The 26,826-nt window shown below is 40.3% G+C and overlaps 1 protein-coding gene across 2 annotated transcripts in view; it reads left to right on the top strand.

Moving 5' to 3' along the window:
- The window catches only part of LOC128030921 (A disintegrin and metalloproteinase with thrombospondin motifs 16), a 74,380-nt gene that overhangs the window by 22,760 nt on the left and 24,794 nt on the right, over positions 1-26,826 (top strand). The window contains exons 4-11 of one of the 2 annotated variants that reach the window (XM_052619009.1): positions 165-468; positions 962-1,164; positions 2,224-2,307; positions 2,975-3,134; positions 6,982-7,087; positions 7,164-7,301; positions 13,175-13,328; positions 26,615-26,710. In XM_052619009.1, the coding sequence (XP_052474969.1) occupies positions 165-468; positions 962-1,164; positions 2,224-2,307; positions 2,975-3,134; positions 6,982-7,087; positions 7,164-7,301; positions 13,175-13,328; positions 26,615-26,710 (1,245 nt within the window). Of the gene's footprint in view, positions 1-164; positions 473-961; positions 1,165-2,223; positions 2,308-2,974; positions 3,135-6,981; positions 7,088-7,163; positions 7,302-13,174; positions 13,329-26,614; positions 26,711-26,826 lie in introns of those variants that run through there. The other variant, XM_052619010.1, reaches the window with a different exon arrangement.

Below are 26,826 nucleotides of genomic sequence, written 5' to 3'. Positions count from 1 at the left end.
TTTTCTCTGGATGAGCTTTCATTATTCTCCCTCTTTTGCTGCCTTGGAAGCACTGCTGTTTGCTTCAGGAATGGACATATACACATGTTGTGAATATGCAGCATGAAGAGTGCAGAGTTTCTTGATCAGATGCCGAGGCATTGACCAGTGTGTTTTCTCTCTAGTCAGGTTTGATAAGAACTCAGGATGCGGATTACTTCTTGAAGCCACTTCACCCACATCAGGCACTTCTGGAGAACTTTACAGCCCCATCAGACCACCATCCCCACATCCTATACAAGAGACCCACTCCAGCACAGACAAACACAGGCAGAAACAGGAGGTCCACTGGGCCAAAGACAGTCAGCAGAAAACACTCAGCTGTCCCATATCTATGGAGAACCACACAGACCGATTCAGAGGAGTACCAGAGTACGGTGCATGGCGGCACACGGCAGAGACAACACTTCTGTGGAAGACGGAAGAAATGTATGTAAGGACATTCTCTCTCCAACCGCACCTTCAGAGTCCCTAACACTAAGCTGTGTTCCATTACATGGTGCTGTACTGTTAAAAATGCTCATTAGAAGGGATGGAGGGCATACTTTAAACAATGTTTTCGTATGTAAAGAGGTCACAGCTGTTCAAGGGTCAGTTTGACCATGATTTCATGACATCAGCACACCTGTAATGTGTTTGGTCAGGGATAAATAAACTTCAGCTTCTTTAAACAAACACCACATCTTCACATTGCATTTGAACCCTGAATAATATTTTACGAACCAAGTAACCAAATCTTATGTGGGATATGAGGTAACAGCTAATACATTTTGACACACATGTCATGCATTAATGTCATGTATGGGCCAGAGTTTTCAAGACACAGATTCAACTTTTTGCTGAACTAGTAATGCATTTTCTTTGGGGAACCAGCACTGATTGTGTGACTTAGCATTGATGTCATCTTGGTCCTGTGTTTCAGACATGCCTAAACCTCCTGAGGACGATATCTATATTTTTTCGGATGAATATAAGTTCATGCCCAGAGGGAAACGAGCCATTATGTTCAAACCTCAAAAGCACCAGAGGCTGAATGTGGAGACCCTGGTGGTGGTCGACCCCAAGATGATGGACAATCATGGCCATAAGAATATAACCACATATGTCCTTACTGTTCTTAACATGGTAAGTCATCTATCCATTTGCCCATCCATCTTACTATCTATACATTCATGAATCCTTTCATCCATCAATGCACCCGTACATGCATTCATTGATGCCTCCATGCATCCATCCATGCATCCATCTATCTATCCATACATCCATTAATCCATTCATCACTCTATGCATCCATACATGCATTCATTCATGCATCTATCCATCCATATGTCCATCCATCCATGCACCCAGGCATCTATCATCTATTCAGTCATCCATGCGCCTGTCCATATAGTACATACATCGATTAATTCAGGCATCCATTATGCATCCGTCCATCTATCCATGCATTGATTCAGTTATCAATGAATCCATCTGTTCATCCATTTGTCTATCCATTTCCCAGTTTTCCGTGTATTTTGAGTATTCTCTGAATGCATGGAGAATGATGTCAAGCTGAGGTCAGAGCATGTGTTTTCACTTCACTGTGGCATATCTGGTTGACCAAATGGGCTAGTTAATGATTGCTAAAAGTCAAAGTGAGTCTCTTTGGGTTGAGCACAGTGAAAAATTTAAGCAATGATGAGAACACTCTTTTAGACTAATGGAAATAGGATTGTGTTACATGTTATGAACATATCCATCAAACTCAGACTTAGTGCAAGTGTTTTAAGAGTTCTGGGTTACAAAGGATTTGTGAAATACTGACACCTGAAACCAAACTGGATGTCTCTTATGTTGGTGTCAGTGGAAACAAAGCCAAAATAGTAGGAATGAAAGACCTCGTATTGGGACTCAGTGTTTGTATTTATGATACCTGAGCTTTTTAAACCATCTTAAGGACTTTATCTTCAGCTCTGTTTCAAGGGACACTGAAATGTGAGATTAGGGATTCCCTTAAGTACATATGGTATGCCTCCATAGAGGTGAGGCTTTGAAGAACTTTGAAGAAACATCCCAGCCATATGCTTCTCATTTTTCCGAAGAGACACTTATGATTGCTCTGCTCATTGGGGTTTAGATGCCTCCATATAGATGCACCATCCTAAAGCTGATTTTTCTGCACTGTTGCTTATCTCCACAAAGGTCTCAACACTTTTCAAAGATGGCACGATTGGAGGTGACATCAATGTTGTAATTGTTGGACTAATACTGTTGGATGAAGACCAGGTGAGTTTGAGATGCCATGAATTGTATTGACTGAATATATTTAAAAACAAAGCAGAAGATCTTGGCTCTATTACATTGTTAATGTGCATTCAAGTGAATATGTTAAACCAACAATAAATTAGATTTAAAGCCCTCTGGAGGTGATTGACGTCATGGACCGTGAGAGGTTTAGACAACAGAGAGCTTTGAAATTGAATGAAACATTGCTTCAGAAGGTGGATTTTATCCTCCTTGAGAGGCTTGTCTCCTTTGTTCTCTTTAAGGCGCTCTATCTGAACAGGTCTCATTTTTACGAAGACAGTTTAATTGGATACACAACATTCCATTGGATTCCAGCCAAAAGCAGGCCAGCAAATGGCTGAAGGGCTCCGTTACTGATACACCTGTGCTAATGTTAATGAAGTTCTCGAGGAATGCAGAAAATTGGCCTTATCCCCCTTTTGATTGGAATAATTAACCACAGTCACTCAGGATCAGTGATGATGGGCTAATTACCCATAGACTCATTTAGAGGTGGGGTCAGTAGAGGTAGCTGGTAATTACTCGGTCCAGTGCATGATAAGCAGTTTGAGTTGTTCTTCCAACACTAGTCACCGGCGGCATGTCAGTGTTTCATTCTTTTGACTTCATTCTGCTCTTGACTCTAGTTAACTCTCTGCTCCCTCAGGATGGGCTAGTGATTAACCATCATGCGGATCACACTCTGAACAGTTTCTGCCAGTGGCAGTCGGGATTGGCTGGACGAGAAGGTCGCCGGCATGATCATGCCATCCTGCTAACTGGTCTGGATATCTGCTCCTGGAAGAATGAACCATGTGACACTCTGGGTAAGGACAACATCTGCTGATCTAACATGCGCTAGTCACATCTTTTGCAGCACCTCACGAGGGAGTGCATTTTAAGACATCATGGTTGTATGATGCAAAAAAATTACGTAAACACAGTTCTTTCTTAAGGGATTGTAATCATATGGGACAAAACATAGAAAATGTAGAAATAAAAAGTTTAAAAGTCAGCATAAATGCAGTCTAAAGAGATCTGCCATTGTCTTTGATGTTATTAATAACAAAAACGGCATTAATGTTGAGAAGAAGAGAAACGCCGCTCAATGCTCTTGTCTGGCAAACCTGCGTAGTTTCAGAAGCTCTTTGCAATTACACATTTAAAGCACTTTTTGTTTTATTGCACGTAATGTTTTTTGATGTTTGTACTTTATTTTCTGAAGCTATTTAGATTAAAAAGGCAATTTAGTTGACAAATACTTGACTACACATTATTATGATTATTATTATTTTTATTGTCATTGTATTTATTTATTTATTTATTTATTTATATAAATTAATTTAACCCTTATACCATTTTGACCTGGAGATTTTTTTGTTTGTTTTTTTTTTCGAAATTACCTGTTAATGTTTTCTTCTCAAAAACAACTTTTTTAAAAAAATGGGGGGTTGGGGTCAGTGCCAGTTCCAAGCCCTTACAAATATTACTTGCTTAATCATGGCTCATGGCGATAAGCACATTTAAACAATAAATAATACAAATATCATTGTGTACCTTGAATGCAATATAAGTTTTTTTGGATTAAAGAGTCTACCAAATGCATAAATGCATAAATGTGAATGTAATGTGCAGTGGCATTGGTAACTAAAAACCTCCACTAATGCTGCATTCACACCCATATGTTACAGTATAAGCCAAAAACACACTTTAAAGAGTTATAAAATCATTGGTTTGTTCTGACACTTAAGCTTAATGACCTAATATATGCTGTTTGTATGGTGATGTCTGCACTTAGTTATCATTAACTGCTCCACTCAGCTTCTGCTGTATTGTTAAATTATTAGAGGTACAGTGAGAAGAAGCTTTTTCTCTAATAACCTGTTTCCTGTGAGAGCTCAAGCTGTGGTCTCCACCCTGTGCCACATAAAAGAATCTTTCCCTGCTAACCCCATTAGCAAAGCTAGCCATGCCCCTCAAATGCAAGGCCGCGGTTCAAAGGCTGCTAAGGAGTGTCAATGATTAACACTTGAGTGCAGACTCGCGCTCGGAGGTCAAGAGGTCAGGGGTTCTGGGAGATTTCACATCCCTTACAGGTCATGAACTGGAAGATTAAAGAGCTCCGCTGAACCTTTAATATAGCATACACTATTTACATAGTCTGAGAAAACCACCATATGCTTTGAATTTTTCATGCATCATTTCTGCACGACAGCATCTTAAGAGAAAGAGATTGAAGTACATATTTGTTATAGTGTTAAAAGCTCATTTATGAGATGGCATCATGTTTTAGTAACATGACTTTATTTTATTTATTTTACAACACTAGAATATTTTTTTGTTCTTCTTTGTCCCACTTGAGATTTTCAGTAAGGCCAGAAGACACACATATAAATCACCACATATTCTGGTGCAATTTGTGCAATACATGGAAGTATTTAATCACTCTCTGTATATGTGTCATAAAACAGCACATATATTATGCGATTAAATCAAAATATAATAAATCAGTCTCCTTTGGTCCTTTTGGGGTTTGACTTTGGTCCAACATACACTGGACTTCATCTCCACAGGTTTTGTATTAAAGAGCTAGAAAGTCATTATTTGTCAAAAAATACAGTTCCCTTAGATCTCAGACAGAACTTTCTACAGTTAATATACTACTCCTATCTGTTGACAGCTTGGTATATAATGTTTTTCAGATTCGTACTAGTTAAAGTAACTCATATATCTGTTCAGATTTCCTGAAATGGACTCTGTATTTGATCTCTAGCTCTTGAACTAGCAGTGGTGAAACATATGCACTCGAAACCTTGATCTGATTACAGCAGTTCATCAGTCTCTCACAGTAAAACATCTTGTATTTACTGCCCTCCCTTCTCAGCAATATGGATTTTATGCATAATGGTGCTTCAAAGATTTGGAGTCATTAATGCCCCGTTTTCACCGCAGGAACTTTACCCAGGAACTAGGGACTTTGGTCCAGTACTTGGTGTGTTTCCACCACAGGTACCAGGAACTAAATAAAGTTCCGGGTAAAAAAATGCCCCTAAGAAAGTCCCTGGTGGCGAGGTGGTACTTTTTCAAAGTTCCTTAACTTTCGGGGGCGGGACTTGGGCGCTAAACATCCTGATTGGTTGAGTTCAACCACCATTTATTCGGATCAACATTTTCAAAATATTACTGTTATTGTGTCATGAAATGTAATTTTAAAAGTATTTCAGGCGAGAATGTAGTTGTTTAAAACTCAAATCTGTGGTTTATTTATAAAGACAGCGCCGATCTCAGAGACGGTCAGCTCCACGCGACCAGCGGGAGCTCAGTGATCATCTATCCGCCGAGAGCAACCTCACCTCGGCTAGACCTTCTGATGTGTGTCGCTGGCTCTGATGTCTCTTTAGTGGTTAAACATAAAATATAATTTAGCTGCGGGGTAAATCTAACAGGTTTTCTTTGGTCTGTATTCAATTTATTCAATATATGTTAAAATGAAAATAAAAAAGGCAAATTTATATAATGTTTTGTTTCATTGTAATGGCTGTGTATATATATATATATATATATATATATATATATATCTATATCTATCCCCCTGAACTAAGTACATTTCTGCAGCTGTTTTAATTTTAAAATGAAAACGAAAGGAGGCAGTGGTATTTGATATCCTATTCAGTTTTAGTAAATATACAGAGAGGAAAATTGCAGAAGTCAAGGCGAGCTGACTGATGTTATCAAGTACACTGCTGTTTGCAGAATTACCGGAATCGCGTCGTCGCGGACATCACACTCCTGAGTCAAATAAGCAAAGTCCGAACTACCGAGGATGCACATCCAAAATCAGCGGTACTTTGTATTGAGAAATGCGCGCTGACCTACGTCACAGGTCTATTTGCCTAATCTTCACACCGCGGTGGAAACACAGAAAGCAACAGGTCTGGGGGGGAAAAAATTCCTGGGAAAAAAAGTTCCTGGTACAAATGTTCCGGGTAATTTCGGTGGAAACACAGCATAAGATTGTATTGACTTATTTAATAAAAAAATTAAATAATAAATAAAGGGGTTTTAATAAATTAATACTTAAAGGACATTAAATTGATCAAAAGTGGGAGTAGAGACATTTATAATGTTACAAAAGATTTTTTTTTTTTAATACTGTTCTTCTGTACTTTCTACTCATCTGTACTTTCTACTCCTGACAAATCTAATTAATCACAGTTTCCACAAAGATATTGTGGAGCACAACTGTTTTCAACACTGATAATAATCAGAAATGTTTCTTGAGCAGTAAATCATCATATTTTCATGATTTCTGAAGATCATGTGACACTGAAGACTGGAGGAATGATGCTGAAAATACAGCTGTGCATCACAGAAATAAATTACACTTTAACAGAGATTCACCTAGAAAACAGACATTTTACTTTGTAATATTATTACAGTTTTTGTTTGTTTGTTTTTTTACAATATAAAAAAAAAATCCACCAACTTTTGATCATTGGTGTATGGTCAGACTATATGAGGTGATCTGGTGTAGATTTATTCTGATTCTGGTGTAGACTCTTTTTTTTCTTCTTTTATGAGTTGTACTTCATAATATCTTGCAGTTTTACTCTAGCCTAGGCTTACACACCCCTCATCGCTCATTCTTTCATCCATTTATTGTTTTGATTTCAGGTTTTGCTCCAATCAGCGGGATGTGTAGTAAGTACCGCAGCTGCACGATCAATGAGGACACGGGTCTCGGTCTGGCCTTCACCATCGCCCACGAATCTGGCCACAAGTAAGAGCTGAATTTATAATTAACCCTTTGTTTGAGTCCTTCAAATCCGGATTAACAAAAGCCTTCTTTTTCACAGCTTTGGAATGGTCCATGATGGCGAAGGAAACGTGTGCAAGAAGTCAGTTGGAAATATTATGTCTCCTACCTTGGCAGGACACAATGGCTTATTCTCCTGGTCATCCTGTAGCCGACAATATCTAAACCGATTTCTAAGGTGAGGTATCTTCTGACATCTAGAAATAATTTCCCAAAAAACATTTAGGAATGCCTGTATCATGAGCAATATTTTTTTTATAATGCATCCATGCAGTTACCGTGTTGCGGCTGATATTTGTAATGAACTTTGAGTCACTTGGAAAGTCTATCTCAGAATCACATGCTTTACCCATTGGCAGCCCAAAGCGGCATGAGAAGTGCAAAGATATTAACAACTGTGCCCTTTACTGAGCATCTCCTGTCCATTAGTCATCCATGCAGAATCATCCAGCATGAGTCCAGCGAGAGTCTAGACACCAACCTCATCTTTAAAAGTAGTATTTGTAGTGCTCTTTTGGTTCTGATATCTAAAAGTGAGCAGCTCCAGTGGGTTTTAAATTTCACTTTCTGTCTGAGAGCCACGTCTGTGCTCGTGAAAGTGGATCGGCTTGACCTGTTGCCCTTAAATTACCCGCCGTGTCAAATGATTCGGCCTTGTGCTCCGTTATCGTGATGAGCTCATCTTCTTCACTGCCGCCTGGATCAGCAGCTCTAGGCCTCAGCAGATGAAGGGATTCGATACCAGGCATTTGTCAGATGCTCGGAGCTGTTTCACCTGTTTCCTACAGCTCCCCTTCCAGCTACTCTTCATGTGGAGACTGAAGAAAACGGTGCTTGCAGAAATCTGCAGGGTTTTAAAATTGGTCACTGCAGCATGATGCACACACCATCGTGGTTGAAAGTTGCAGTTGGATTCTTGTCAGTCTCAAGATATAATAGTGCAGTTATCTAGAAAATTAAGCTGAGGGAAGTATGCTTTCTGTTGCTTCCTGTAGCTCAAACAGCGCTAGCAACACTAAGGTCCTTTTAAAATAATTTTACTGAGCATGTGCAAAACATAATAAAAGCTCAATGAGACCGAGACAATCATTTTATTAGCAAAATTAGCATGCACGTAATTAGAATGTGGTCTAAAACCCAACTGCCCCCATTACAGTTTGCAAGGCAAGAACTGCTGGCTGGTATAGAAACTGTGGGTGGACAAGGTCTGTTTCCAGCTGTATTTTAAGAGAGAAATGGAGTGAAAGTCATTTGATTACAAAGGTGAAACCAAGCAACATGGCATAGAGTGATGTATTTTTAAATTTAAACTCAGAATCAAGTTACATTAAATCACTTCCGGTTCCATGTGCTGAAGTCAGTCATTTTTTAAGGGTTTTTGGTTAAGAAATAAGGTCTATGGTAAACACAAGCTCAAGATGTTTTCTTGATTTATACTAAAACATAAAAAACATCAGTATGATTTTTATAAAGCTTTCACTTGTCTAAATAGGACCATAGAGGTTGCACCTTAAATGTCATCAGACCCATCTACTATAGTTGCTTTCACAGCTTCATTGTTTATAATCGCACTCTTGCAAACTATTCTACCTCAAACTTTCAGTGAAATGTTTTTTTTTAAATAAAGACCGAAAGAGCTGTCGAAGCTTAGCTATGAACAGAACTGGTGTGCTGGCCTTGTATTTATTTATTTATCTATTTATTTTAGGTACAATTATTATTTTTTTATTTATTTATTTATTTTTTTTGGTAACACTTTGTAATAAGATGCATTCGTTAACAATAGTTAACATGAACTAAGAATGAAAAAATAATTCTACAGCTAGTTAATTTCAACAATTATTAATGCATAATTAAAATCAAATGTTGTGCTTGTTAACATTAGTTAATGCACTGTGAATGTGAATGTACAACTAACATTAACTAATGGAATATTAAGTAACCTTTTAAGTAAAATAGTAAGTTTTAGGATGTTTTGCATCATGAGTTTTCTTTTTTTTTGGGGGGGGGGGCAGAAAAGGATACACCCTACACAAGGCCTCCTGCTGAAAAATCTCTCAGATTACTATATACACAGACTTCACTCTCATTAGTAGTTGCCCTTTTATTTGCATAATGCTAAACTTTTCTCAACTTTCTCAAATCCCTGGACATGCCTGCATCCCAATCACTGTCACTCATGTCCACGGAAATCCAGTTTTCTATTGAAAATGAATGTGTGATGCTTTGTTGCTTTAAGTGTGAATGGGGCTTTAGCCAAATGAGTCAGTGTTTTGAATTCCTCCGTCTCACTTAGTTCTGAAAACCTGCAACGTCTTCAGTGTCACCAGGGTCTGCCTGTGAACCACAGCTTTCCCGGGACTGTCTGGGCATCTGAAGGCAACAAAGTGCAGAGCGATCATCCCTCAGTTCTCTTTCCACACCCACGACACCCCAAAAACAGCAGCGTGTGCAGATAAATACGGCGACTCTGTCTCCATCAGCTGTCCTCCCATCTGTTTCCCATTCCTCATCTGCAGCCTCACCTACGTCACCATGTGCCTGTCGACATATAGCCTGCAGATCACAGACCTTCAAGTAGCTGCTCTCAGACCTTCTATCCTTCGTCTCCATTTATCACTAATAAAACAGAGCTTGAAAGGGAGTCTGGCCCAAGCTGCTCTGTCTTGTAGCTGTCGCTCGTCTTAATCTGAGGAGGAAACTTAAAGAGGTGACCCTGGGAGAACTGAGTGGTGATGAGGAACTGAATCAGATTCATCTGACGCAAACATTCCTGCCTCTGCAGTCCAGATGCTGCCACACTGATCCATCTCCAGATAATTGGAAGCAGGACTTACAGGCGCTGCATGAAGGATGCACTGAATCACTGAGGGATTCTGGGATCGCTGGACTAATTATAGTTGATTGTTCTGCAACAAGAACATTTACAGACACATAGTGTTCGAGTGACTTCTCATTTGTACTAGTTAACCAGTCGTTCAGAAAATCAAAAAGTGTAACCATATAAAGATCAAGCACAAGTGAAGTCATCCACTACTAGTCAACACAGACCCAATGCTGCAACCGGTTATTGATCTAAAGAACTGACAGACTATTCTGACAGAGAGCTTCATAACATAACTTGTTTGGTAGTGATGAGAAGAAGTAGGGCAATCCAGTTAATTGGAATAAGACAGTGTAATTTGTGTGATTATTAAATTGCAAAAGCAGTGACTGAATTAAATAATTATAAAATAAAGGTAAAGTAAACAAGTGATTGATTTTGGTATGACAATGAAGACATTTAGACAGCCGTAAATATTAGTATTGTACAGGTGCATCTCAATAAATTAGAATGTCATGGAAAAGTTCATTTCAGTAATTCAACTCAAATTGTGAAACTTGTGTATTAAATCAGTTTAGTGCACAGACTGAAGTAGTTTACATCTTTGGTTCCTTTAAATATGGTGATTTTGTCTTACATAAAATAAAAAAAAAACACCAATTCACTAACGCAATAAATTAGAATACTTCATAAGACCATTTAAAAAAAAAAAAAAAAGAATAATTTAGAGAATTGTTAGCCTTCTGTAAAGTATGTTCATTTACTGTACATGTACTCAATACTTGGTTGGGGCTTCTTTTGCTTTAATTACTGCCTCAATTCGGCGTGGCATGGAGGTGATTAGTTTGTGGCACTCCTGAGGTGGTCTGGAAGCCCAGGTTTCTTTGACAGTGGCCTTCAGCTCATCTGCATTGTTTGGTCTCTTGTTTCTCATCTTCTTCTTGACAATAGCCCATAGTTTCTCTCTGGGGTTCAGGTCTGGTGAGTTTGCTGGCCAGTCATGCACACTCACACAATGGTCATTTAACCAACTTTTGGTGCTTTTGGCATTGTGGGCAGGTGCCAAATCCTGCTGGAAAATGAAATCAGGATCTTAAAATAGCTGGTCAGCAGAAGGAAGCATGAAGTGCTCCAAAATTTCTTGGTAAACGTGTTCAGTGACTTTGGTTTTCAAAAAACACAATGGACCAACACCAGCAGATGACATTGCACCCCAAATCATCACAGACTGTGGAAACTTATCACTGGACTCCAAGCAACTTGGGCTATGAGCTTCTCCACCCTTCCTCCAGACTCTAGGACATTGGTTTCCAAATGAAATACAACACTTGCTCTCATCTGAAAAGAGGACTTTGGACCACTGGGCAACAGTCCAGTTCTTCTCTTTAGCCCAGGTAAGACGCCTCTGACGTTGTCTGTGGTTCAGTAAATTCCTTGACATGTGTGTGGAGGCTCTTGATGCCTTCACCCCAGCATCAGTCCATTCCTTGTGAAGTTCACTCAAATTCTTGAATCTATTTTCTAATATATCTAATCAATCCTCTGCGGCTCTCTGGGTTGGTTGTGCATTTTTTTTCTTCCACACTTTTTCCGTCTACTCAACTTTCTGTCAACATGCTTGGATACAGCACTCTGTGAACAGTCAGCTTCTTTGGCAATGAATGTTTGTGTCTTACCCTCCTTGTGAAGGGAATCAATTATTGTCTTCTGGACAACTGTCAGATCAGCAGTCTTCCCCATGATTGTGTAGCCTAGTGAACCAAACTGAGAAACCATTTTGAAGGCTCAGAAATCTTGTGGGTCTTGTGGACTGCCGAGCCACAACAGAGAGAAGGGAGCTAGGAGCAATGGCGGAGACGACAGGTCAATGGACTGAGGTGGAGCCCAGACCTCGGAGGATGGAGGCAGAGGAGAGGGAGACCCTGACTACGGCGACACTGGAGGATGGCAGTCCCGCGTGGATCGAAACGCATAGATGGTGGGCTGAGGGCGATCAGACGGGCTGCCAGAGGACAACAGTGAAGGAGGCATTTTTGAGTGGAGGCAACCATGAATGAAGGAGGGCTGGATGGGACCAGCGGAGACAACGGAGAGAGGAGAGGGGTCAGTTTGATATCCAGATCAGATTGATATCCAGATCCCAGTCAATGATATCCTCCTCCTCATATGGTCACTTTTGCCGCACCATAGTCAGCTCTCTGTGCTTACACCATCTGCGGCAATATCCCTAATCGCAGGCACTGTTGCCAGCTCACACACCCTGACTCAAGGGCCATCTTCGGACGACGGCACTCTGCACGCAGTGTTGAGGTTGGCATCATAGAACACACAGAGCTTGTCGTCAGTAAGTGGTGAGATGGGCCACAGCCAGAAACAGTCGGGTATGACTGATTCTCTGATTCTGAGCTAATTTCCCCCATGAGAATCAGAAAAGAACTGGGGAGCAAAACACACACAGACAGTCCAGAACCCTGACAGTATTATTATTAGTATAATTTTATAGTCATACAAAATTTTGCAGCCCTACAAACCTCTTTCTTTTCTTTTCTTTTCATTTTTTTCAATCACAGTCACAAACATTTGTATAAATTAAAAAATACAAATATTTAAATGAATCAATCAATCAATAAACAAATGAATCAACAAATTAGATCCCGCAGCATCCCACCAAATCCTGCAGCTCTAAATGCTTGTATTCTTTTGTAAAGTGTTGCATGAGTGCAGCAGTGTGCTGATTTTATTGTTAAGATTCATCCATTGTCAGTTTTGATTCAGCACCTGTATTAACATATTTTTGGAGATGTGAGTGTTACACATATTTAGACCTAACAGACCAGTCGATGTGACCCCCATTACAAACATACATCCCTCACAGACTCACATACTGACCCAATCTCGTCATGGAGCGGGCGAGCGGCCCGGACCGCCTGCTAAACTACTCAAAGCTCGTTCAGGGCTTCACCGTGTGTCTGATTGTGTGAAGCACACACTATTAAACAATGTTAAATGCTTTCTCATGATCCTTGATATCGCTTACACACGGAGCCTAGCTGTCGGCCCGTATAATAACGGCAGCGTTCAATAACATACGTAATGATGAAGTCAGAGGATGTGTTGAAAAGAGAGATGTCTAAATGTAGCCGAGGGAACGCCAGTTGTTATGTTGTCATGGTTCCTGCTCTACTGTAAGGGACTTGAGCGGTTTTACAGTAGTGTTTGTGTCTCAGTACTTCACAGGCCACCTGTCTGTCTGACGAGCCTAACGCCATCCAGGAGTACAAGTACCCTGAGAAACTGCCCGGAGAGCTGTACGACGCTGACACGCAGTGCAAGTGGCAGTTCGGAGAGAAAGCTAAACTGTGCACTCTGGACTTCAAGAAGGCAAGTCCATTCATTTCAGTATTTCATAATGTTTTATATATATGAAACACTCCAGAAAAGACCAGTTTGTTCTCCATCAAGTAATGTCAGATGATTTGAGAGCACATAAATGTCACCACATGACTGAACATTTTGCACATTCTAGAAGATGAGCAATTTAGGCCAGGAACCACTGCTCATTTAGCCTTTAAATGAGGGGAACGTTAACTCTGCAAAATCACTACACCAGAATGATAACACTTAATTATAGGATTAGTTACCTAATTTTGCTCTTGTCTGGTTGCAAGGAGCTCTCTGTTCTTGTCAGGAACTAAAAAAAAGAGAGGAATCCTTATGAAATTGCACAACTCATAAATTTTATACTTTGACCAAAATCAGAAGAATGCACTTCCAAATTTACAAATGGGTACTTCCTATTTGATGGCAGAATTAGACAACACAAGTTTCCATTCTGTTACAGGCTTAACGGTCCCACTTTATTTTAAGGTCCAATTCTCGCTATTAACAAACTAAAATCCAGGTTTATCACCTCAATTTCCTAATTTGCTGCATTAATAGTAAGGTAGTTGTTAAGTTTAGCTATCGGGAAGGATTAGGGACGTGGAATATGGTCATGCATAATATGTGCTTTATAAGTACTAATAATTTAATAGTGAGTATCGATCCTTATATTAAAGGTTTACCAGCTTAACTTGGTTAGTGCTGGTTTAGTGTTGGTCTCTGTAGCTATACTGTTCAAAACAAAGTTCTGCTCAACCATGCATGGTCTTTCTGGTTAAGATAGTTAAGAAGACTGGTTGTAATTTGCACACCTGCTTCCAAACATGAACTACTGTACCATTCAAATGCTTGAGGTTTTTAATACTTTTTAATATTCTTTTTCTCACTGAGGCTGCAGTTGTTTGATCATAAATACCGTAAGAACAGTAATACAGTTCAGAATAGCTGTTTTCTATGTGAATACCTGTTCAGCAGTAGAGCAGGATCAGGAATGACTCAACTGAGACTGAACAGAAACTGTGACACTGCAGAAAACACACGTGCCACATTTTCTATATAATCATATAGTTTTTCAGGATATGTTGATCTGTGAAATTTTGTGTGCGTAATCCATTCATTCCAATAAGAATTGAGAGTTTTATGTAAGGGCAAAAAAACTTTACAGCAAATTCACAGCAAAAGACAGGAAACATATACCAACTTTATAAAGCATGCTTAGTAGCATGCAAAAAAAGGACTTAATTTAACAAAATTTTAAATCTGGTTGCATTAACACAGTAACAATGAACTATACTTTTTTTTTTCTTAAGCTTTGAAAAACTATGAAGAAAGAAAGTAATGTTTAGAATTTCTTCCATTACCTTGTGTGAATAATATATTTACCCACCAAAATTACCATGGTCAAAAGTTCAGAAAAGTGGGTTTTCCGAATATTCTTAAAAAAAAAAAAAAACACCTTGATCTTCTAAAATGAATGTATGAATATTGTAATTTTTCACTGAGCACCAATTGTCTCTCCCAAACATTTAGAGTTAGTAGAAAAGCTGTTCAGGAGTTTCATGAATAAAACTCTTTGCACACTTTTTCCACCAATGTCTCTGTTTTCTGTGAACGTTTGACCTGCATCCAGAGAGTCTGATGCACAAATGCCCTGGTCTGTGCTGTTATACTAATGTCCAATTGCTCATAATATCAGGAGAGCACTGTCTTTATTTCTCTATTGCTCAGATCAGCTGTAAAGTTCTTTAATGCAGGAATTTAGGTCTGAACTCAATAGAGATTTGCTGAAGTTATTTTTCCACTGTGTTGTCTATACTGTACATCTAAAATTGGAGCTCTCCATAGAGAAATCGGCTGGAGTGAGGCTCTGGCCGATCCCTCTCCAATCCCGCTCGCTCTCATGAAGCAGATGCAGAGCTAAATATAATTTGGAGGGACGCCAGTACGAATCTCTCTTCACTGTACTCATATTGTCCTGATCTCACCTAGCTCTACTGTACTGCTATCGATGATATGAGGTGAGAGACTGGACACTGATGCCACAGACTGACACAAATCAAGATGAATGTTAATTATTCAGCACAAACAAGCTATGATCAAGAAACAGATTTCACTTTTAGCACACAGATTTCATTATACATGTACTGTAAACATGCACTTAGCCATTTTACTCTATGTTGTGCTGGCCGATACCACAGATGTTATACTGACACCTATTGGTGTGGATGTAAGATTGCAGTAGCACTACTTACAGGGGTATTTCTCACACATGATTAATTAATTTCAACCAAAAGTAGGGCAGTTTATAAGTAGCAAGTTATTAGTTTTTCTTCAGGCCATGATTTTAACATTAGAGTATGAAATCTCTCCGAAAAAAAAAAAAAAAAAAATCTCTATATATATATATCATAATTTATTCACCCTAAAGTTGTTCCAAACATGTATTAGTTTTAGGGCTGTTAAATTATTAAAATTTTTAATCAAATTAATCAGAATTTTCAGTGGATTAATCAGGATTAATCACTATTTGCAATTACACCTGAATACTAACCATTTTTTTTTTTTTTTCTGAAATTAATACCAAAAGATAAATAACAAGACACAGATACATAATTTTCATGTATTGATTCATCAATATGTGGTTCTTTTTTTCGGAATTTCAAAAGTTTAACATTTACTTAATCAAATTTACCTGAGCACTATATCAAACCATGCCATTTAACTACAGATAGTGTAAGAGTTTTAGGTGAACCAGTGGTTAAATATAGCCACATATCTATGAAATTATGCATAGAGAAACTCGAAAGAATGAACTCATAAACACAAACATGCGCCCTCTACACTCTGGGCACTCTTGTTTTTGGGAGGTGTCTATTTGCTCTGCCACAATACTTTAGGATCGATATTTTCACGTTCTGAAGGCTTCAAGTGCCAGTAAAACCAAGTAAAAATGCATATGCTTTTCCAAACAGCTGTAATTTTCGCTGCATTGCATGTAGGCGTTCTGCGCATGCACAGTGTGAAACACAGGACGCTATAACAGGAAGAAGCTCCAGCGTATCAACTACCAAAGTCTCTGTTTATCGAGCTTGGCATGAATGTATTTGAGAGTAACTGGGGTATAACCTTAAGCTTCTTCTGTGTTTTCGTCGCGGGGCTCGCTGCTGTTTTCGCTGAGATCGACGAGACTTTCCTTACCTGAATAAATTGTCACACTGCGCATGCGTGAAATGCGTTAAAAATTTGACGTAATTAACGACAAACAACTAATTAACGCAGTTAACGCGCTATTTTTGACAGCCCTAATTAGTTTCTTTCTTTTTTTTTTTTTGTGCTGAATACAAAAGAAGATATTTTAGGAAATATAGTTGCCCCTGATCCGTTGCCGGTAGCCATTGACTTTCCATAGTATGGAAAAGAATAGTATGGATGTCAATGGCTACTGGTAAAATACCAAAATATCCATTTAATCTCACTTGAATGCATATTTTGCTATAAGTCAATGTATGGATCTAAACACTATTCATTTAATTTACTTTAAGGCTAAAACTTTTTCACATTGGAAATATTTGCTTAAAAAGGACTCATTAAACTGATCAAATAAAGACATTTATAATGTTACAGAAGATTTATATGTCAAATTAATTCTGTTGTAAACTTTCTATCCATCTGTGAATTCTGAAAAATAAAATGTTTTTCAACATTGATAATAATCAGAAATGTTATTAGAATGATTTCTGAAGATCTTGTGACACTGAAGACTGGAGGAATGATGCTGAAAATACAGCAGCACATCACAGAAATAAATTACATTTGACAGTATATTCACACAGATTTTTTTTTTTTTTTTTGTACTGTACTCTATTTTCGATCAAATAATTACAGCCTTAGAGAACAGAAGAGACTCAAAAACAATCTTACCATCCCCAAACATTTGATCAGTAGTGTATAAGTAGATAAGTACCCAAAATGGAGTAAAAAAATCATATTTTTAAAATTGAGGTTTTTAAACTCATAATTTTGTGACAATAAATAGTATAGCATTACAAAAACATGATAGTGTTGGATAGTGAAGTGTTTCTTAAATTCATAATCTGTGTAAACATCAAATGGAAATTTGAAGATGAATTTACATTTGACTGTAAGAGCAAAGCACAAAGACGATCTTCAGTCATGCTGAGCTCCCTCTGCTTTCACTGTGAATTAGCATCTTGATACTGTCTGGCCACGGGACCATGATGGGCTGAGACGAGTGCTGTGTGATTGCTCTCCTCATGCTCAGCAGGAGCAGCAGGGACAGATTCCAGGAGGTCTCACTTTAACACACAACTGCAGAACTTGTGCTGGGATTTGGACCGTGATCACTCTGGCAAACTGCCGCCTTTTCCTCCCATCTGTGCTCCCATTGTCAAAATATGATACAATAATCCAGATGTGAGTAATCCGGACACGTAAAGCGTGCAGCCATTACTCATTCTTCTCACAGAGCCGGTGAATGAGAGGAGTGTTGTGATGAAAATGTAGATATATGGGAGCCATCCAGTAAAACACTTTTAGGATATCTAAATTGTTAAATTTAACTATGCAGTAGAGTATGTATCATAAAGTATACTTTAGTGGGGGACATTTTTGATTAGTTCTCAATTTAAAAAAAAAAATATATTCTTCAAACTATACTCTAATGGTCAACCTTCAAGTGGATACGGGTGTAATGTGCTAACACAAAAAAAGGAGACAAGAAAAAAAGAAATGGGTTGTTTCTGAATATAAATTCTGCAGTACTTCCTAGTTTTAATAAAGCTACTCTCATGGCAAGATGTAAAACGTAAAGCATTTGCGTTTGGCAGAGATGTTCAGGCCTGTCACTTCTCATCTCCATGATAATAACCTCAGCTGTTCTCTGAATGTTTGATGCAGTGGTACTGACAGCAGTATTTAGGACAATCGCTTGAGGACAGTGATTCTTTGTCATAAAAAAAAAAATAATTCTTTATTAATTCCAAAGGAACTCTATGCACTTTGCATTACAGCCTCGGACGTTTGATCAGGAACAGTCCAAAGTGGCGTTTGTGTTGACGCTGTTATCGGGCAAGGCGGCTCTCTGGGGAACTGCGGTGTGGGAGAATCAAGGCCCATGCTGCGCCTCGTTCCAGGCACTCTCTGAGGAGATGAAGAGGGTTTTCGTTCATGCGGTGGTGGGTAGGGGGGCAGCCAGACTACTCGCCGATCTCCGCCAAGGTAAAGGTTCGGTGTCGGAATATTCGATCCAGTTCCACACCCTGGCTGCAGAGTGCAGATGGAGCGAGGAGGCGCAGTGGGACAGATTCCTGCATGGGTTGGCTGACCGTGTCCAGAGAGAGATTTATATGCTGGACCTTCCTACCAGTCTCAATGGACTAATCGAGTTAGCACTATGAGTGGATGCTCGGCTGAGCAGAATGGGTCACTTCCAACAGGACCATCCGTTTCCCGGCACGGAGACCATGCGCTCTGAGAACCTGGATACGGTCAGTCCCCTTTACGACCCTGAGCCCATGCAGGTGGGTAGAGCTCGGCTTTCCCGGGAGGAGAGAGAATGGCGGAGGTCCCAAGAACTGTGCCTATACTGTGGGAGGGCGGGCCACTTCATTCACTCATGCCCGGTAAAAGATCAAGCCCGGTAGTAACTATGAGGCTACTATCGGGTGGGATCTCCACCGAGAAGACCTCATCCTCACCATCATCAACTAATCTCCTTCCGGTAAGACTAAGGTGGGCAACCAGCACACATGACACCAAGGCCTTACTGGATTCGGGGGCAGAAGGTAATTTTATGGACTTAAAAATGGCTCACCGTCTTCACATTCCTATCACCCCTCTCACGTACAAGATTTCTGTCAATGCTCTTAATGGACAACAGCTTCCAAACGTTTCACACGCTACTGAACCCATCACTCTCATCACGTCTGGCAACCACACTGAGACAATAACATTCCTCCTCATGAACTCACCTCTGGCATCTATCATACTTTGTCATCCTTGGTTCACACAGCATAATCCCAGAGTCGATTTGGGGCACAATTCTGTGTCTATGTGGAGTAATACGTGTCATGGGTCATGTCTAGTGTCTGCGTGTGCGTCTGTACCTGTGTCTGTTTTTCAGGAGGAGGCAGTGAATTTATCTAACGTGCCCGAAGAGTACCAGGACCTGAGAGACGTGTTCAGTAAGTCTCGTGCTGCTTCTTTTCCTCCACATCGTCCCTACGACTGTGCCATAGACTTAGTGCCAGGTGAGTCTCCGCCTAGGGGCAAGTTATATTCACATTCTGTTCCAGAGAGGGAGGCTATGGAGAAATATATTTTGGATTCTCTAGCATCCAAATTCATTAGACCTTCCTCATCTCCAGTGGGGGCGGGGTTCTTTTTTGGGTCTCTGCGACCGTGCATTGATTACCGAGGGTTGAACAACATAACAGTAAATAATACTTATCCTTTGCTGTTGATGTATTCAGCCTTCGAGCGATTACAGGGATCATCCATCTTCACAAAATTGGATTTAAGTAACGCTTATCATTTGGTTCATATAAGGAAAGGTGATGAATGGAAGACCGCGTTTAATACCCCTAAGGGGGCACTTTGAATACTTGGTTATGCCTTTCGGGCTATCCAATTCGCCAGCGGTCTTCCAGACACTCGTCAATGACGTGCTGAGAGATATGGTTGACCAATTCATATATGTTTACCTGGATGACATATTGATCTTTTCCTCTTCTCTCCAGGGAACACGTTCAGCACGTCAGGCAAGTGCTTCAGAGGTTGCTAGAGAATGAGCTTTTTGTCAAGGCAGAGAAATGCGTTTTTCATGCACAATCTGTTCCCTTTCTAGGGTACATCATCTCGCCTGAGGGAATGCATATGGATCCTGACAAAGTTAAGGCTGTGATAGATTGGCCAAGTCCAGATTCCCGTTTTGAGGTCCCGTAAGGCCCTACAGAGGTGTCTGGGTTTTGCCAATTTTTATCGGCGTTTTATTCGCAACTTCAGCCAACTAGTCACGCCTCTGACTGCTCTGACCTCCCCCAGAATTACATTTAGGTGGTCTGATACAGCGGAAGCTGTATTTGCCAAACTTAAGAGCCGCTTCGTTTCGGCTCCCATCCTCGTTGCCTCTGATCCATCACGTCAGTTCGTGGTGGAGGTCGACGCGTCAGAGGTGGGGGTAGGAGCAGTTCTTTCCCAACATTCTTCCACAGACGACAAGATGCATCCTTGCGCGTTTTTGTCTCATCGATTGTCACCTGCCAAACGTAACTTTGACATTGGTAACAGAGAGTTGTTGGCAGTCAAGTTAGCACTGGAGGAATGGCATCACTGGTTAGAAGGGTAAGGGGTACCTTTTATCGTTTGGACCCATTCCAAGAACCTAGAATATATTAGTACCGCTAAAAAACTCAACTCTAAGCAGGCTTGGTGGGCACTTTTTTTCGGACGTTTTGACTTTTCTCTTTCGTACCGCCCGGGTTCCAAAAACATCAAACCCAATTCTTTATCTCGTATTTTTGACCATTCTGAATTCCCGTCTACTCCAGAGTGTATTTTACCCGAGACATTAGTGGTCTCTACTCTCAGATGGGAGGTCGAATCGAAGGTTATGAAAGCCTTAGAAGGGGTAACGCCTCCGCCCGATTGCCCACTGAACCTGTTGTTTGTGCCAGAGGAGTATCGGTCTGACGTCATTCAGTGGGGTCATTGCTCCAGTATAGCGTGTCATCCAGGAGTAAATCGCACCAGTTTTTCGGTGAAACAACGATTCTGGTGGCCATTAATGGCTCGCGACATCCACAGTTTTGTTTTGGCTTGCACGGTTTGTGCCACTGGAAAGACTTCCAAACGACCCCCAGACCCCCACTCCAACCGCTGTCAGTCCCTTCGAGACCCTGGTCCCACATTGCGCTAGATTTTATTACCGCACTCCCGGCCTCCCAGGGCAAGACGGTCGTTTTAACTGTCGTGGACCGGTTTTCGAAGGCGGCTCATTTTATCCCCTCCCCAAATTACCCTCAGCCAAGGAAACAGCGGTTGCTGTCATAGATCATGTCTTTCGCTTACATGGCCTCCCGATGGATGTGGTTTCCGACAGGGGACCCCAATTTGTGTCCAAATTTTGGCAAGAATTTTGTAAGTTATTACTTGTAAGTTTTCTCTCTTCGGTGTTTCATCCCCAAAGCAATGGTTAAACAAAGAGAGCCAACCAAGATCTGGAGTGAGCATTGCGATGTTTGGTTTCCAAGAATCCTTCCTCTTGGAGCCAACAACTTTCTATGGTGGAGCAGTGGCGATTTCTTTAAGACTGCAAGCTCGGCTTCCCTTATAATGTCACAAAATTAATATGTACTAGTGTATTAACATTTTATTGACTAAAAATGCGTTAGAAAACGTTCATCTCAAAGACGAGTTCGTTCAGAATCAGTTACATATAGCAGGTCGGCTGACTCGATTTCCTTCTCATACATTCCCGCAGCGTCACAGTGCATTTCCCTATTGAAGCCCAGCGTCCATTGACTTCAATGGGGCTGCTTTGAACGGTTTTTTTCAGCGCTTCGAAACTAGACGGTCATTGGATAAACGCTGCGATTATGTCCCGCCCACGGACGCTCAGCGTCTCTGGGGGTGAATGGGGAGTGGGCTGGCCCGGACTCCAAGCTTCTGCGTGATGATTGGAGGGTCCTGTCAAAAGACTGCATCTCCTTTTGACTGACAGCGATTCTGTACTATAAGGAATCACTGAAGCTATTCGCGTTCAGTCCCATCGCGGATTTCTCAAGTTCAGTCGAAATACAAACTGCTGCAACCTATTTCTTTGATATTTGCTTGGCGAAATTGCTTGATTTTCATCATACATTTCACACAATTATACACCACATTCCTTGTTTCAGTTTTACAAAGTTTAATATTTTTTTTAGATCGTTCATTCATTCATTCCTTCATTCATTCATTCATTCATTCATTCATATAACGTTAATAGGCTAGGCTAGCGTTGTGGGTGAAACTGTGCACGATGGCAGACGGTGCTAATATTCTCGACCTGATTTTGGCGAAGCCATTTGAAAGTGTTCCTTAAGAGGAAAAACTTAGAATTAAACAGCAGGGCAGATAAACACCTAAGATTGATTTAGTGCAAAAGATAGGGAAAAATAACAGGTCTTTTCAGCTCTCCTGGTATGACAAAGTTAGCTGGCTGACTGGAAGTGCTGTGACAAATAAAATGTACTGCTGGCCATGCCTCTTGATAAAACCATCTCACGGATGTGTTGTTTGATCAAAGGTGGGGTTTGGAGATCTGTCTAACTTTGACAGGGCATTTTTGGATGGCAGGTGGATGAAACAACTGATATATCCTGCCGTGCCCAACTCTCTGTCATTGTTTGCTATATCAACAATGGATGATGATACACTGGATTGTGCCAAAGGCTTTGTGAGGAAACTGATTTTGAGTTTGTGTTCATGTTGTACACATATGAACAAATCTTCTCTGAGACTGATGTGGTCTTTGATATTGTCCAAGCCATTAATGCCAAAACAGCAGATCTCACATCAGACCCACGAGATGAGCCCATGAGAAAGCGCCGTCTGACCCAATTGCAGGATCCCCAAGTGTGATACAGAAATCTGTACATGGCCATCCTTGATAACATCTTGGAGCAGATTCCTCGACATTTTTAAAATTTGGAAAGCATGCTCTTCTTAGAATTAGTCAATCCAGGGAAATTTGATGACATGAGACAGGTATTTCCAGAGAAGGCCTTCCAAAGTGTCCTGAAAAGTTATGGCCATCACTTTGATTCAGGAAGACTGAGGTCAGAACTTCAAGTCCTGTATTCAGATCAGGACTTGCAGGGTAACAGGGGAAAGCTGTGTGATTACTTGGTGTTCCTTAAAGACACGGAGTTGGACAGTGCAATGCCTCAGCTTTACAAACTGTTCTCATTAGTGGCAACAATTGGAGCTACATCTGCAGGTGTAGAAAGGAGCTTCTCCTGTTTAAAGCAACTCAAGTCCTCCACCCGAAACACAATGGGCCAAGGCTGTTTAAGCAGCCTAGCTCTGCTGGCCATTGAGAGGACACTGGTCAAGTCACTTGAAAAGACTCCTAGTTGGTACGACAGGGTCACAGACCATTTTCTTGAAAAGGAACATAGGGCAGAATTTACTTTTAAATAAATAGACAATTTTATGATGTAAGCTGAAAATGAGCTTCCCCTCTCTGACAGACCAGTAGCCGCCACTGTGGTGGAGTACGCCCACAATTCATTACCAGTGTCATCCACGAGCCTTACTCCGTTTGAATGTAGTTTAGGTTACCAGCCACCAGTTTTTGCTAGTACGGAATCTGAAGTCGCGGTCCCTTCCGCTCACCCCTTCGTCCAGAGGTGTCACCACACTTGGACTAGAGCCTGTGAGACTCTTCTCCAAGTGGGGGTGCGCACCAAGGCCAAGGCCGATCGCCATTAGTCTGGTGGCAGTCCGACTCAAACTTCCTCCTACGTACAGGAGAATCCATCCTGCCTTCCATGTATCAAAGATCAAACCTGTGTTTTGGGCACCCATTAATCTGCCAGTCCCGGTCATTAATTCACTGTCTCTCTCTCGTCTAGTGTGCTGTTGTGTGTGTCTGTGGGCGTGGTCACTGATCAGCGGTGATCAGTAGCGCCAGCTGGATTCTATTGTTTGTTCCCTTTATAAGTTCAGTAACCAGTGTCTCATGTTGTCAGATCGTTGTGCTTCCCGGTGTGTTCCTGTACCTGTTCCTGTGTCTGTCTAGTCGGATTGGATTCCCCGTGTCGTCGTCGTTTCTTCCCCGGATTTCTTACTCAGCACTGGATCACTGAGCACTGTCTCGAGGGTTTACTACACTACCGGAATACCTAATGAGCACCTTCACCAGTTGTCCACCGAGGTCCCTGCGCCACAGTTCCATCCTGCATTGTGTCCGCCCGCCTGTGCTACTGTGTTGCTATCATCATTGTCTTTATTCTGACCATTGTGCTGAGTTAATTAATAGCGTTTTGCATTTACATTCTGTTTCTGTCTTACGTAACAGAACTGAAAAAAATATTTTTAAAGGTCAGAAAACAAGAATAATTTTTTTTTACCCTTAACACAATTTAATTTTATTATTATTTTGACACTTTTTATAATTATAGTAAGGTTAAAGTTAAAAGACATTTCAAAAGGGTGGTACGGGTGAGGCCAGAAGTCCAGATAAGTCAGAAGTTCTTACCTGCCATTTAGAAATTCAATGATGTTAGTTGCAGAATCACTCACATTTGTATATGGAAATCTAATTGACTTCATTTCATTTTAAATAACAGCTGTAAAATTACAATACTAATATTATGATTGACTTAATTTCTTCATTTGAATGTAAAACCATCAACTTTTTTATTTATTTATTTACAGAAAAGGAAAATCATTTAAAATGTTGCTAAGGGCAAAGTAAAAAATAGAAGAAATCCTAACATTTTTAAAGTCAGAAAGGTCACACGTTAGTTTGGTGACCAATTCTCTACTAACTAACTGTTAACTATGACTTTCGCTGCAGTAAACTCCTTTTTGCTGCTTATTAATAGTTAGCAAGGTAGTTGTAAAGTTTAGGTACTGGGTGATTAAAGAATCTAAACTATGCTCGCACAGGATAAGGCATGAATGTGTGCTTTATAAGCAGTGTTTGGAATAATGGCGTTTAAAAGAACTGTGTTAGGTAACGACGTTATTTTTCAGTAACGGGGTAATGTAACTAATTACTTTTCCTGTCGTTACAACGCCGTTACTATTACTGGACGTTAAATGCGGCACGTTACTATGCATTAATTTAATAAACTAATCCGAACGCACCCCTGGCTCACACAGCGAGTGAGGAGGTGGGCTAATAACGAGATAAGCGATTATGATTGGGTAAGGCAGAGTCATGTGTTTCATGGTAGCCAATCAGAGCCAGTGTTTTTACACACATGCCGGCACATGAGCCAGCGGCGCCAAACACGCACACACACACACACAACACACACGCAACAGCTACACAAAGATTCGCAGCCACAGCAGAGATGGCGAATCAGGAGCAATCTGATGAAAAGCTGCCATTTTCAAGGTGAAGATATAAGCACTACTTCAAATTCATTGTGGTCAAAGTCACATGTGATGTGTACATGCAATGTGTGTCACACGCATTTACAAAGCTAGTGGCCAAAAACACTTTTCTTACAAATATAATACTTGAAGTGCAGGATAAAACGTTGACATGCAATAAATATCGAAAGTTATGTACGAACACCTGTCTGTTCTACTAATTGTAACTGACTTGTGAAAACCGTAAAAAAAAAAAAAAAAAATCTTCGACATATAGCAACTTTTTCTTTTCTTTTTACAGTAACGCAAATAGTTACTTTCCCTGGTAATGAGTTACTTTTATTATAGAGTAATTCAGTTACTAACTCAGTTACTTTTTGGAACAAGTAGTGAGTAACTATAACTAATTACGTTTTTAAAGTAACGCTCCCAACAGTGTTTATAAGTACTAATAAACAGCCAATATGCTAGTAAAATGCAACTTGTTAATAGTGAGATTTGGCCCTAAATTAAAGTGTTACCAGCAGAACCATTAAAAATAATTTTTGGGGAAGTAAAATAAAGATGAATTAAAATGCTCCAGTATATGCCAATCTCTCCTATGACTGTTTTATCTCTAACACACACACATGTTGGGTTTCCATGTTTTATGGGTTCATTCCATAGGTGTAATGGTTGCTCTACTGTCCACGCTGTATTTTCTATCCCTTTACCCTAACCCTACCCCTCAAAAACTTCATTAAATATGATTTATATGCTTGTTTCCTAGTGAAGACCAAAACAATTGTCCCCAAAAGGTCAAAATTTACTGCTATTGCTATCTTTGAAGGGATATTTGGTCCCCATAACATAGAGAAAATCCAGTACACACACACACACAAAAGCTCCATTTGTTGCAGAATCATAGACATACAGAGTGTTTGATGTGATGCTAAAGCTAAAACAAACCAGACAGGTCATTATTGCATCCAGAGAGCTTAAACAGTCTGCCATTATTGTGTAAAGCACTCATCCAGCACATGAAGAACGTCGATCCATTACACAGTGTGCTGTAATCTTTCATTTGTTCGGTAGAGCTATCGCTCAGACTTCTGTCAAAGTTCTTGGGAGATCTCTGCTGGTTAGTCTTTTATCACAGTGACAGCTTCTTTAATACATCCATATCAATGTGTGTCACACAGGACATCTGTAAAGCCCTGTGGTGCCACCGGGTCGGAAGAAAATGTGAGACCAAGTTCATGCCAGCCGCCGAGGGCTCTGCCTGCGGTCCAGAGATGGTGAGTCACGCTCACAGGACGCATTCATGTCTTCAGAAGCATCTCAACTTAAAAAGAAATCACCTCACACTCACACACTCAGCTCAAGTGGCACAAAAGCCGAGCGCTTTGTTTCT

Source organism: Carassius gibelio, chromosome A16 (assembly GCF_023724105.1).
Source record: "Carassius gibelio isolate Cgi1373 ecotype wild population from Czech Republic chromosome A16, carGib1.2-hapl.c, whole genome shotgun sequence".
Taxonomy (NCBI): Eukaryota; Metazoa; Chordata; class Actinopteri; order Cypriniformes; family Cyprinidae; genus Carassius; species Carassius gibelio.
This window is presented reverse-complemented; position numbering and strand designations above follow the sequence as displayed.